The sequence below is a fragment of the Mobula birostris genome, chromosome 9 (genome assembly GCF_030028105.1).
Source record: "Mobula birostris isolate sMobBir1 chromosome 9, sMobBir1.hap1, whole genome shotgun sequence".
Classification (NCBI taxonomy): domain Eukaryota; kingdom Metazoa; phylum Chordata; class Chondrichthyes; order Myliobatiformes; family Myliobatidae; genus Mobula; species Mobula birostris.
In genome coordinates, this window is record NC_092378.1 from 39,394,358 (window position 1) to 39,408,879 (window position 14,522).

At 37.8% G+C, this 14,522-nt stretch overlaps 1 protein-coding gene across 6 annotated transcripts in view; it reads right to left on the bottom strand.

Annotated features, from left to right (window-relative positions):
• Nucleotides 1-14,522, bottom strand: part of cadps2 (Ca++-dependent secretion activator 2) — a 706,406-nt gene that overhangs the window by 149,602 nt on the left and 542,282 nt on the right. For all 6 annotated transcript variants that reach the window (XM_072267874.1, XM_072267873.1, XM_072267872.1 and 3 more), the window contains exons 15-16: nt 14,107-14,170; nt 9,952-10,075 (exon numbers count right to left, since the gene is read on the bottom strand). In XM_072267874.1, the coding sequence (XP_072123975.1) occupies nt 9,952-10,075; nt 14,107-14,170 (188 nt within the window). The remainder of the gene's footprint in view (nt 1-9,951; nt 10,076-14,106; nt 14,171-14,522) is intronic.

A 14,522-nucleotide genomic window follows, 5' to 3' on the forward strand; every position in this document is an offset into this window, starting at 1 on the left:
GACAGAGATACAATATCTGGCAGCTCCTCGATTCTGGGAAAGGTGAGTTCATGAGGTTGGGCCAAAACAGGTTTTGCGAGGGTTCTCTATGGCAGAATCTGTTACCTGTGAAGTCAGAAGAATTGAGCAACAGAAACCACTAAGGACTTACATTAACCAACTGATGTTATCAACACTTTATCATCATGACAACCCCTGCATCACCCTCTCAGAAAAATTCTTATTCTTACCCCATCTTCTCTATACCTAAAAACTTTTTTTCCTGGCTGAAGGGTCTTTGACTTGAGATGTTAACTCAGTTTCTCTTTCCACAGATGGCGCCCCAACTGTTGGATGTTTCCAGTATTTTCTGTTCTTCGGTCAGAAGTATTACCACACAGCAATATAGTCATTTCGGCCCTTATTTCCAAGCTATCTAATTGGTGCCAGAAACACTCAACAGGCCAAGGGATGCTATGTTAACTTTTTTTTTAATATAAGAAATATGAAGATTACTGGTAATTTGTGAAAGCTACTAAGACTATTTCCCTGAAAAGAAATCCCTGGGAGAGAAAAACACATTCCACGTCAAACGGTTGGTGTACTGCAGTGGTTCCACAAAATGTATGAATGTACCTGGAGAGACTAAACTTTGACCCACCAAGATTGCAACCCAATCGGTAACTGAACATTTGTCATCTGAGCCCGTGACCTGAAGGAACTCAGGATTAGCTAAATTCAAATGCACCTACAGTATATATACTAAGGGATTTACCTCTAGCTTGGAACCTTTACTGCCTATTTAGATATTTGAGAACTGCAATTTCTAATTCATGCCATGTGGACTACTGTATTAAATTTTCACATTTGTGGGGTATTCAACTTTCTTTTCAGTTAATAGATACCTGTTGTAATCGTCAAGACCATTCTGTGTTAATAACATAGAATTCAAGCAATAAATTACAAATTACGAAGAGAACTGTCACTCAGTAGCATGCACCAAAAAGGAAGTTCTACAGCCTATAGTTGATTATGGCAAAGCTTTTCTTTAACTATTCCCAGCGTATAGCATTCTACCAAAGCAATGAAAGTTCAAGTGACAAGGCTGAATTATATTTGCAAAAGTAGCAGTGAGACATCAACTTTTATTTCTACAGTAAGGAATAGAATAGAATTCTGCTGTTCAACGTTGGAAGCACAGCACAAGGCTAGCTTCAGTGGGAGGCCCAAAACTACTCATGTAATCACATTGACCTGAGGTTCATGGCTTAAGTTTCCTGAGTCAATTTAATTGCTAGCAATAGACTGCTTGATGCAAGTCCACAATCTTAATGCTATTATCTCTCTATTCAGCTAAATAAAATTTAAAATAACCCTATGACTACAGAAGCAATATATTACATTCAAGTATTTCTTTCTCTTCTCTATTTTAATAGCTAGCTTTTACAAAATCTACACTTCAATATACTTAATCTGCTTTAATGTATTTAATGTTTTATTGTTCCTACTCTACTGTTATCAATTACTTTACTCCTTAATTTGCACCTTTCAAACATTTCTCTAGTGCCAATTACTATTTATCTAAGAGATTTATGCATGATTTTTGTAAAGTAGGGTGACTAAGGTGGACATGTGTTACAAGATTCTACTCCTGACATGTTGGATTCAATCTGGGATTCAGAATGCTTTCTTTTACAATTAGAGCTTGTTGCTAACTCACACTTAAGCCTAATGCAACAACATGATTCTATTGACCTGCAGATCATGGCTTATGTTTCCTAATGAGAAGCACAATTTGACCAAAGCCCAGAATTTCCATACCATGGTCTCTCTATGTAGCTGAAGGCCTTTTTAAAATAAGATAAACATGATATTGATCATCATAGATGATAGAACAGTACAGCACAGAAACAGGTCCTTTGGCCCACAATGTTGTGTCGAACCAGCTGAAAATTGAATTCAAAAACCACAGTAACTAATTGTCAATGTAATTCCTGATGCAGACAATAAACTGCTCAGATCAGCAAAGATCTGCATTTGTAATCATTTTTACGGACTGAATTTGGCTCTTAACAAGATGCTGACATGACTAAAGTGTGGAAAACTGGTTTAGCTTTCACTACAATGAAGTAAAAAATCATCTTTTGGCTCTTAATCAGTCTGATCACTACTTAATCCAATACTCTTCATTCTGTAAGATGTTTAGCAATGTTATGTCCCTATCAGAGTAAGTGTTGCTTTCTATTCAGTTTTTTTTCTTATAGTTAATAGCCTTTCTACGTCTTCATAAAGGCAGTTTTAGGTCACAGACTCTCAAAACAGCTATTCCAAATCTCTGAGAGCCATTAATACTTGTAGTGCATCAACCCCACTGTTAAAGAAACACATGGAAACCATTAACACGTGTTATGAAATAAGTATTGACCTTGGTTCTGATATAACTAACGTTATGTTCCCAAATGGTACACTCTTATGAGAGCATAATAAATCTAACACTAATCTTCATTTTATCACCATTAGCAAAAGATTTAAAACCCAATTATATTTGCCTATTGCCAGCTTGTTAATACTAACTTTTAAAACATTTAGTCCCAAATAACTGCTTTTATGTGGGAATACTGCTATAGTGGAGCCCTCTTTGGTTTGAACTTTGTCGACATCAGGGAAACAAAACTACATCTCAAACAGCAATTGATTTTGAAGAGATTTCTTTGGGATATTCTGTTAAATAAGTTTAAGGAAAGAGAGAGATTAGCCTTGGCACTTGCCTTACTAAAATAAATGACTTTTCTGCTACAGAATAGATTATGAGGCAAGATGAACGTATTTCCAACGTGCAGAAGCCACACAAATCAACTACACTATGCATCAATTGCACTGTCAAAGGCAGCTGGAGACAAAAGGAAATGAGTACGGTACTTGTGTTTTGTTTAGAAATGCCACTTTGCTTCAGATCGGATGCGTTCGTCTGCTTTTTGGCTGGCAAAAGCTGCCATGGAGGCCGCTTAGACTTGGGTGACTGCACTGTGATATTCAGGCATGGAAGATGGGGTTTTAATATATATAAAAAAGAACAAGGGAGAGAGAACAAACCATAACCATGTAATAGAATAATGAAGAGGCTGATGCAAAGGAAAGCAATGAGGCGGAAACACACAATATCTTAAAAGAATGTATTCTGCTGAACTGCACTAAGGCCACTGGCTCCAGGCATTCACAGCAGTTCAATTAGCAGCACAGGCAATATAATGGAGTGTTGGTAAAAGGGCACTTTGAACAACTATATTAATGGAAATGTGAGTCTCAACATAGCTGTTCAATTATTGTGAATACTTCAGAAACAAGCATGGACAAAATAATAAAAAAAAAAGCACTTATATGTGCAAATGGATGACCAGTGCAGAACAACAGGCCAGCTAGACCACATAACAAGGCCACAGCACCACTCAAAAGATGCAGCTGAAATGATAAATTGGAGAGAGTGAGACTCAAGTGGTTGATGCAAATGATCAACCTTGGAGTAAGTACAAAGCTAACAATACTTTTCAGTATTTCTCAATACTGTCTAAAAGACTGCAGTGTGGGTTCAATCCCACCACCGCCTGATTGGTATATTTGAGAGGGCTGTCAATGGGGGAGCGTTATATAAATCATCCAATTCACAACACAAAAAGGAGTATGCACATACCTTACAGCGTTTTGCATCCCACCCTCATAGATTTTATAACATCTGTGCAATATTGATTGGGCACATCACTATTGAACAATGATGTGCTTCAGAAATTTTCCCCGACTGCCCCCGGATTACAACATTTGGACTCCATAAGAGGTTAGTTTTAATTGCCATTTTAAATTAGCTGTGGTATTTTGGAATAGTCTTGGAAGAATGCTTTTTAAAGTTTGCTTAAAATTTTGACCCATACTGTGACAATGGGAATAGGGGAGTAAGAGATTTTGATCTCCAGCATATGTAATTTCAAGTCAAAAAGAACAATGATATATTTGCCTGGAAATGTGTTTGCATAAACACTACTATTTTCACCATTGTGCAATTGAAAACAGATCTTTACATTTTTGTTGTTTTGCATCATTTTGAATATTTAATATCTGATGTAACTTCCCATACAACACTCTTTTTGAATCATTGTGTGGGGATTTGTCCTGTGGGTACTTTCAGTGAAAATGGTCCTCACACCACATTTACAAATTGGGAACCTTGCAATGATTATCTAAATCTCTGGCAAAGTACTCCTCTTCAAAGCTTATTTCCAGCACCATAGCTACCAACCCTGCCACTGAAATCTCCCCAACCCCAACTGAATTTTGATGTTTAGGAGGTGTTAAAATGTCTAGGCAATTATGTTCTTCAGCTTGCAGCTGGTCATGGGTTGGAAACAAAAATGGAAAATTAGCTCAGAGGTAAGTTGCTTATTCTGTGCGATGAAGAAACAATTACACTTAAAAAGTAAGTGGTAAGTTCTGATGAACTGGAGCTAACATACTATGTTTACACTCCTAGGGCTTCCGATGTGGTGAGTTTATAATTTGGAAATTTTGAGCGTAGATTAGAAATCAGGACCCATCATAAGTATCAGAAACACACCACTATCGATGGCACTGGGTAAAAGCCTATAAAATGATCAAATGCCCATTCCTTGCGGGGTAGCTAAAAGCTGAAAAGCAACCTGAAAGGTGAGCAGAAATAAATATTAAAGGAGGAACAAACCCTGTTAGGTTTGGATCAAAAGGATGAAATGAAATTGAAAGTAAACAGAAAAAATATACACTAGAAAATTTAGCTTCACATTCAAAGGACAGGTAGTTGGATTCTTTACTTCTTTGTTTTGTAAGAATAAATTTGAACAGTTGTTCAATAACATTGACCTGACTTGCTTCTGATTGTTAGTCTATTGGGTTACTCACATAAAGTCCTCGGAGTTACAACTCAGAAATTGGCATTTTGGCCCATCGCTTCCATGCTGACCATCACACACTCATTTACATCAATCCCATTTTGTTTTACCATCTACACATTTCCACTCCCCCCCACCAAAAAAAAAAGTTCTTGTACTCACCTACACACTAGGGTCAATTTACAGTGTCCAATTAATCCACCAACTTGCATGTATTCGAGATCTGGCAGGAAAGCAGAGCACCAGGAAGAAACTGAACAGTCACAGGGAGAAAGTGCAGAGTCCTGAGGTCAGGATTGAACCCTTCACTCTGGCACAGTGAGGCAGCGACTTCACTGACTGTGACATTGTGCCACCCGAGGAACTTTAAATAGACCTTTGCACTGAATTACTAGCAGCAGCAACTGAGACTTTCAGTTTGGGAAGAGTGGATGATGTATTGAAATCGATTACGCATTAAAGTGTAGTTCCAGAAATCTTGGTCCCATGATAGGTAGCACTGTATGAAAATTCAGTGCATTTTCAATGTTTTCAACGAAACCCAAGCCCAAAAGAGAATATATTTTCTACTATACGATACTATCTCAGCAATGTATAACTGTAAACCCTTCGTTTTCACTCATGGCTACAATGTCATATGAAAATTATCAACAGACTTCAAACAAGAGTCATTGTTTGATGAATCTTTATAAAATCAAATTGTAGATCAACCTACTTTTACTGTATGACTTAACTTTGAACTACATGTACCTTGGGAGTCATACTTCATAATAAAGAGGCCTGAATTTAGTGCCCGCAAGAAGGATCCCACTCTAGAGTTCCTGCCCTAATTGGCCTAGACTTCCGTAGCGTTTTACAAGTGGAAATTCCTCAGTTCCCTGCTAACAAAGTTAAAGCGCATCAGCCCTGTCACTTCAGACATTGTTTTTAATGTAGTTCAAAGTCTGGCCAATAAAGCAATGCTAAAATAATATTAGTATTAGTGCTTCTGTGGCAAGTCCCCTCACATCACTGACATAATTAATGTGCATTACAGGTACATGCAAATGGCAGTACGCCATTAAGCGCATCAAGCTAGTTCTGCCACTCAGAGATCATGGCTAAACCATGACCCAAATCCTTAAAAATGATTATATCTCATAATCCTTCAGAACTTTCATAAACAGAAGCCTAAATTATCTTAAATTCTAAGCTAGCAATTAATATAACACCAATTGTTGTTTCAAGTGAGAATTTGAATTTTTTTAAAACCACCTTTGGCAAGTAGAAATGTTTTCCACCTGTCCTGGTTTCAACGTTTATGCTACAAGCCTATAATCTCCAAGCTGCAACACCTGTTTCTGTCAATTTACTCCATTGGCCCCAATCCAAATCTTGATAATTTATTTCAAACTATCCCTTAATCCAAATTTTCAGGAGTAATATCCAGGTTTATACTGGTCTTGTGCCTTGTAATTTAACATTTTTAAAAATGCACCACTTAGGATTTGACATTGACTTTTTGACTTGTTGCCTTCTCTCAGTTTTCCTCTCACAATGCGTTAGTCTAAAATCTTTTTATTTTAACCGATGTCCCTGTTTCTCTGTATATTTTGTACATTGTAATGAACACTGGGAAAAAAAGGATTTCCATGTTTTAAATCCCTTTAATTGCATTGAATTCCTCTGTGGAAAATGTTAAATGAACCTTTTTAAAATAAGCTGGATAATGAGGGAGCTGAAGGAGTGAGCAAAGTAATATTGCACAAACCTGTTAAGTAGTGAGCTATTGAAAGGAAATTAAATTTATGAGTTTAATCTCACTAATGGATCAAAGTGTGAGCTAACACTCATTAATATAGTGAAGCTCTAATAATTAACATCATTTGATAACATTTTTGGCTTTAGCCAATTAGCACACCCAAGTCATTTTCGTATACCACATTATTCAACAATTTATTTTTCATTGTAGATTCACGTTTACTATATTTAGCCCCAATGTGTTTCACCTTGTACATCTCATGAGATGTTGTTAATATGCCCAACTGTTAAATCTCAGTAGATTTTGCTCAATTATACATGTCTCCTCAGAACATCCTGTTTACCAATGAATTATAAAGATATGCTTCAATTTCAACACCAACCTTCATGCTAATATTGGGAACAATATCAATTCTTCAATAAGGGCCCAGACAGACCTGCTCCTCATTGCTATGCAACTGCAAGTCTTGATAAACACACACCTCAACATCTATTCATCACAAAATATACAGTTTCTTCTCAATACTATAAGCTTCTATATATTGTGAGGAAACTTGCTCTTTTCTATGATTTTTCTCATAACCCACCAATTCAATTTTATCTTCCAGATATGCCAGTGACGCTCTGAAATTCTAGAAACAAATGTTTACAATTTTATTTGGAACTACACAAATTTACCTCTATAACTGTCAGAGGCAGCCAGGTGCTTGCCAGCTATTTTTCCTCTCTACTACGATGCTGAGTGCAGTGATGGCCAGCCAATATGCTGCAGATTCCCAATAAATCTGCACATTTGAACCTGCACTAGGTTCAACTTGGCCCATAGAACAGAACAGTACAGCACAGGATCAAGCTCTTCAGCCCACAGTGTTGCGCCCATCCAATTAAAGTAGTTACCAAATGGCCAACTTCTGCCTGCACAATGTTCTATTTTCCTCACAGCACGTGCCTATCAAAATATCTCTTAAAAGTCCCTTGGTCGGTGACTTCACTCCATTCAATGAAAAGAACATTTGTGACGGAAATGGATAAGTTTCAAATAAATTGCTGTATTTTAATTGCATAGATATCTTAAGCAAATTTATTCAGTAATTGTAAATCATATTTTCTTAAAGCATAAAAGTTACTATTTACTATTAAATAAAGGACATTAAAATAAAACACTAATCCATAAAAAGTTAATTGCAAAGCCAATAAAATATTTAAAACATATTACCTCTAATTTATTACCACTGTCACTGTTCTGGTCTACTGATACTGCTGATGGGGAAGAACAAACTTCTCTAGGTATAACCTTGCACAAGATTAATGAATGCATTGCCGAGGGCAGGTGTCAGGGAACTGCCACAGTTTTGCAATCTGTTGCAGGTTGGCCATGGGGCACATAGAGTTGGGGAACAGTTGGCTAATTGCAAGTGAGGTACTGGTAAATTCAGAACTGCAGCATCCGGGTGAGTTTGTAGGGAGATCCCAAATGCTTGGAAAATTATTATGATTATTAATAGGTTATGAAAGTATGGAAAACAAAGTATGGAAAGCAGTCTTTGTTTAAATATACCCATTTTACAACCAAATGGGGCCTAGGTTATGGCCGTGTGGAACCCCACATTTGAATTATTGTACTGTAATCCTATATGCTATGACAAAAGCTTAAGATTGTTTTGATTTGATACAACAATAAGTAAAATATCATGACATTGATAAAACTCCAGAAATCTCTTCAAATGAGGTTTTTTACCCGGGGGGGGGGGTAACATTTTCTGTTGTACTGATGTTAATATGGAATTTATACAAAAAGTGATTACTTACTTGAATTCCGGAATAAATTCCCTACAGATCCATGTGATTATATGTGTCCTAGGGTTTTTATTGACTTTTCCAAAATAAACAACAGACAGATATTTTTCTAAAAATGAAATGATTCACTCTACTGAAATTGGACACTGTACGGCGAGTGCCACCAATGACATAGTTTTCAACATAGAATTTTAAAACACAGTTGATGAAAAGTGCTTGGACTCAGCTGTCATTGTGACAAGTTTCAATGTTGAGGGATCACTGGTGATAAACTACCACTAGGTTGAATATATATGTTGTACTTTATATTAGCCACTTTTCAGAAAATCTTATTTTAGGGTAGTGTTATAAAATGCATGATAGCAAACATAAAGCTACCACTGGTGCAACGCTATCACATATTTTCTAACTCTAGAAATGTATACCTTGCCAAAAATCCCTATGGGCATTATTCCCCTCAATGGTACCGACCAACCCTACTGGCTCACAGACTAATGGCAAAAGAGCTGACAGCAATGCAAGAGGAAGATAGTACTTTCTTAAAACATCCTGTCGTCTACTTCAGGGTACATCAAGGACCAAGGATGAAGGATCAGCTTTAGTTACCATATACATTTACTGATATTGGGAATGTGCTGCACTGTGTTGGGTCAACATGCAACAAAAATGACAGCATTCAACAATTATAAAGAATAGAGATTTACAAAATAATTAGTTACAGGTTAAAATGGAATAAAATATGCATAATCACATAAATACCAGCATGTATTTATAATGTAAACAATAACATAAAATGCGATTTATAGTGTTTGCAGTGCATTGCAGTGACAAAGGAGAGGGTAGGAAGGCTAACTAGAATAATTGATCAGATTAACTGCCTGGGGAAAAGAAACTTTTAAAATATCAACATGTTTTTGTTTTAATAGCCCTGCAGCACTTTCCAGAAGGGAGCTTTTGGAAAAGGCACTTTGCAGGTTGGATAATGTCCACAATGATTTATGCATCAAGGTATTAATAATAACCCTAAAGAAGTTTAAAAAAAGACTTGCTGAACTATAATCTGGGAGGAACATTGGGGAGATATTGATTGATTGAATTTGTTTAAAAGGAACAATCATCTATTGATGCATGCATCCATTTACCTGGTTCCTTTCCATTAGCTGCTTGAAGTGGCAAAAAGGGAATATAAAGGAGAGAATGTGAATTAGTTTATGATTAAAAGGAGACCACAAGTTAAGACCATGCAAAAATAATTAAACAATTTATTTAGCAAGGTTTCACAAGAGACTGGAAAAGAGAAAAGCTCTGGTGAAAGGTTTTCAGCACTAGAAGGAAATGCTGTGAGGCAGATTAAAGCCATGAATAGAAAAAGACACTGCAGTTCACCAGTTGAGATTTTAATGAGACATTTGCATTTGCAGAAGGTTTGCTCAATGGGAGAAAAGATCTGTCACAAAGTGTTTACTTAATGGACCCATTTGGCTCTCTCATCTACACAGATGGTTATATTAAAAGCACCAACCTTCTATTTTGGCATATTCCGAAAGGTGAGAGTAATTGATCAAGGCAGCTTTCTCCAGACACTTCCGCACCACTTTCTTGACATCTTCAGGTGGCACTGGGGTGGCTATATCTTTCATTAGTACCTTTGTCAAAGGAAACAATCATTCTGATAAAAATTAATAAGTTGAACTCACAAGTTTATTGACATTATATGAGGATGATTCTGGGAATGAAGGGGTCAACATTTAAGGAGCGTTTGGCAGCTTTGGGCCTGTACTCACTGGAATTTAGAAAAATGCACGGGGATCTCATTGAAAGTTACCGAATGTTGAAAGGACTAAATAGCGTGGATGTGGAGAATTTGTTTCCTATGGTGGAGGTATCCAGAACTAGAGGGCACAGCTTCAAAATTGAGGGGCAACCCTTTAGAATATCGGTAAGGAGGAATTTTTTAGCCAGAGTCTGCGGTGGAGGCCAAGTCTGTGTGTATACTTCAGGTGGAAGTTGATCGCTTCCTGATTGGTCAGCTCATCAAAGAATATGGCAAGAAGGCAAGTGTATGGGGTTGAGTGGGATCTGGGATCAGCCATGATGAAATGACAGAGCAGGCTCGATGGGCTGAATGGCCTAATTCTGCTCCTATGTCTTATGTCCATAAGACCATAAAATAGATTCAGTTCTTAATGTTTATGTTTGCAGGCTTATAGGCACGGCATCTAGTCAATCCAGCTCACCATCTGCAATATTCCTTTGCTACTTTTCCAATAATAGCAACTCCTATTTGTTGACTCAAATCTTCTTCATTCCTTAAAGGCATGAAGGCTTCTTTATCCCCAGTCATGCTTTCAATCTTTTCCCTATATTTGTATTTGTAAACAAAAATTTCCAACCTACAATTCCTATTTCTGTTTATTAAATTTTTATTTTATTCTTTGTGAATGATTGTGAAGTAATCATTCACAGAGAGAGATTACTTGTCCTTGAATCTTGCACAAATCATAAACATAAATTCTTCCCTCATATTCTGTCTCACTCTTAGCTTGTTCACTAGCTCCTTAAACTCAGGGATCAACCAAAAAGCTTTAGGCACACATTCTGATTGAAATCTGAGAATCAAAACTAAAGTCAGTATTCTAGATAAGTTACAACCAGGACTAAACACAGTTTTAAAATTGTTGTCATTTTTTTGTATTTCGAATAGGTGTCTAATCCAAATAGCACTAATCCAAAATTGGAAGACAAAAACTGAGACATCGTTGCTTAAAGAAATAGTCATCATCATGAATTATTTCCCTTCAGGGGGCTGTGCATTTCATTCGTGTAGCTACTTGAGACAAAGGCAGCTACCACTTCTTAAATATTAGAGATCCCGGAAATCCGGAGCAACACGCGCACAAAATGCCAGAGGAACTCAGCAGGTCAGACAGCATCAATGGAGAGGAATAAAGAGCTGGTGTTTCAGGCTGAGACTCTTAATCAGGACTGGAAAGAAAAAGGAAAGATGCCGGACAAAGCAGGTAGGGGGTGAGGGTTGGGAGAGGAGTGCTAACTAGTAAGTGACGGGTGAAAGCAGATTAACGGAAAGATGAGTGGGTGGGGGGGGGATGAAGTAAGAAACTGGGAGATGTTAGGTGGAAGAGGTAAAGGGCTGAAGAAGAAGGAATCTAATAGTAGAGGACAGTCGGCCATGGGAGAAAGGAAAGAAGGAAGGCCATCAGAGGGGGGTGATGGGTAGATGAGAAGAGAAGGGGAAAGAGGGAAGCCAGAATGGGGAATTGAAAAAGATAAATGGGGGAGGTGAAAGAAATTACCAGGTTAGAGAAATTGATCTTCATACCAACAGGTTGGAAGGCTACCCAGTCAGAATATGAGGTGATACTCCACCAACCTGAACATGGTCTCACTGTGGCAGTAGGTAGGTGCCATCGCCAGACATGCGAGAATGGAAGTGGGAAGTGGAATTGAAATGTACAGCCACTGATAAATCCCACCTTTTGTGGCGGAAGGAGCAAAGGTGCCCGGCAAAGCAATTCCCCAACCTACGTCGGATGTCAGCGATGTGCAGGAGGCCACAGCAAGAGTACTGGATGCAGTAGTTGACCCAGACAGACTCACAAGTGAAGCGTCACCTCATCTAGAAGAAATATTGTGGCGCTCAATGCTGGTGACGGAGGAGGTGAATGGGCAGGTGTAGCATTGGTCCCACTTGCAGGAATAAGTGCCAGGAGGAAAATCAGAGGGTAGGGTGAGTGGACAAGTAAATACAGAAAATGGAGAGTGCTTGGAGGGGTGCTGGGAAAGATGTATCTAGTTATGGGATCCCATTTTGATGGCAGAGTAATGCATGGGTAATGGATTAAAACTTTGGCTTATCTCTCTGTAGAAGCCACGAAGGACAGGATTTGATGATGCATGAAAGGTGCCCCAAGTCCCAAACCCTCATCGTCGGTGGCAGGATCAGTTTCACAAATAGAGTGATGTGTGAATTTTACATATCACAACCTTTTCCCTTCCAGTAAAAGTTTCAAGGGAAGATTTTTGAAAATGTTCCTCAGGAAAATAGAACTCAAGGGTCTACTTTCAGGAAGATGCACACTGCATTTTCTGGAGTTATTTATGAAGGTAAAAATCATCACCATTTGATCCAGTTTCTGTCATGATAAGCCATTTATATTGGTGACATCATCACATGCAGGAAGCACTGATGGGACATAAAACCTGTGTGCTCCTTGTCTGTTTTCCAGCTGGGTGGGATTCCAACATGAAATAGGCACAAACATTTCAAAACATCATTTTATGTGCAAATAACAAAAAAAAAGATGCAAAGGGTCCAATTTCCATGTGTGTTTCTCTTACACTACCTGCTGAGTTCCACCATTTGTTAATAGTGAACACTGCACTGTTGGTCTGGGTAACCCAGGTAGTTAACTGTAAGAGGGTAAGAACTCTGAAAATGTTAAACTAGTTTATTGTGCTCCAAGATACAATTATTGTACTAGAAGAAGAGACTTTTCAGATTCAGATTCATTTATTTATGAAATGTACATTGAAATATGTTGCAAAAAGCATCGTTTGCATTAACAACCAACTCCACTGCAACTGGGTGTGGTGACACCTGCAAATGTTGCCACACATTCCGGTACAAACTTAGCATGGGTTAACAAAGCAAATATTTACTGGAATTAAGAGTAAAGAGGGAATTTTCATATTTAGCTGAAGTACAACTTGGTCTCATTTTGCATAACCAATAGGCAGTTTGAAGATATTCTTTAAGGTGCTCAACTCTTAGAAAGTATCTGGTCAGCCATGAAAGAAATATCTTCCACAAATGACAACCTTGAGCATCCTGGAACACCAATTATAGTTTCACAGAGTCATACAGACAAAAAAAAACAGGCCATCCGGCTCATCATGTCCACGTTGATCAGTGGAAATCCATTCATATTAATCCATTCTTTCTGCACTTTGCCTGCAGACTTCGATGCTAGATGATTCAGTACTGATGCAGGGTCTTAATCAACAAATCAAGCATCCTTTTCCCTCTACAGTTCATCTTGATCTGCTGAGCTTTCTCAGCAGTGTATTTTTTTGCTCCAAGTTCCAGTATCTGCTATCCATTGTGTCTGCACTTCTTAAATGTTGAGAGCAACTCTGCTTCCACACTCTCTCAGGACAAGCATTCCATGTACTCTGGATGTACAAAGTCTTGCTCAGATCCCTCCTAAATCTCTTACTCTAGGTAAATTTATGTCCTCCAGGACACGTGGGTCCCTCTTTTCCTCAATATTTCCTCGTACTTTAACTTTCATACATATATCTTAGCCTCATTAGTATACCCAAAACACATCACTTCACATCCATCAGGATTAAACTCCATCTTCAATTCTCAGATGTTTTCAGAAACACATTGATATCACACTGTAGCCTAACACTATCCTATAGTCGGTCAACCACTCCACCAAACTTTGCTTCATTTATGAACTTACTGATCTTGCCTTCTACATCCAAATCCAAATCATTCATATGTATTGCAAACAATTCTGACGTATTGCTACTAAGCTGTTTAAACTGATCTCGGCAGTACAATTATTTTTGAACTAGCTTTTGTGGCGGTAGGTATGCAATAAGAAGCATGTAAAAAAAGCCGAGAATTGACATATTTCATTGCACTTACCCTTTCAAGCAATGAGAGAGTGGCTTTGAGTGCACCTTCTGGTCTTCCAAAAGGGAAGCAGTATCTAGAAGAGCAATACAGGATTGAGATGAATAAAGTTAAACAGCTATAATAACAAAGGTCCGGTCAGACTTAAGCATGGCTGGTAACAAAACTTCCATGTAATGGGCTACACCAGCACTGAATCAACAAAGAACAGATTGTACTTGATTAAGATAAATTACATTAAATTTATGTTTGTATGTGTGCAACAGAATAGCTTTTTTACTTTGAAGAATCAAATCAATGACAATTAAAGTCTATAAGATGTACTTTAAAGCTAGTTAAGAAATTGTTAAAATAGTTAAAGGATGACATCTCAGCATCCCAGGAGACAGAATGGAAACATGGATCTAAAAATAATTCACAAATTGGAA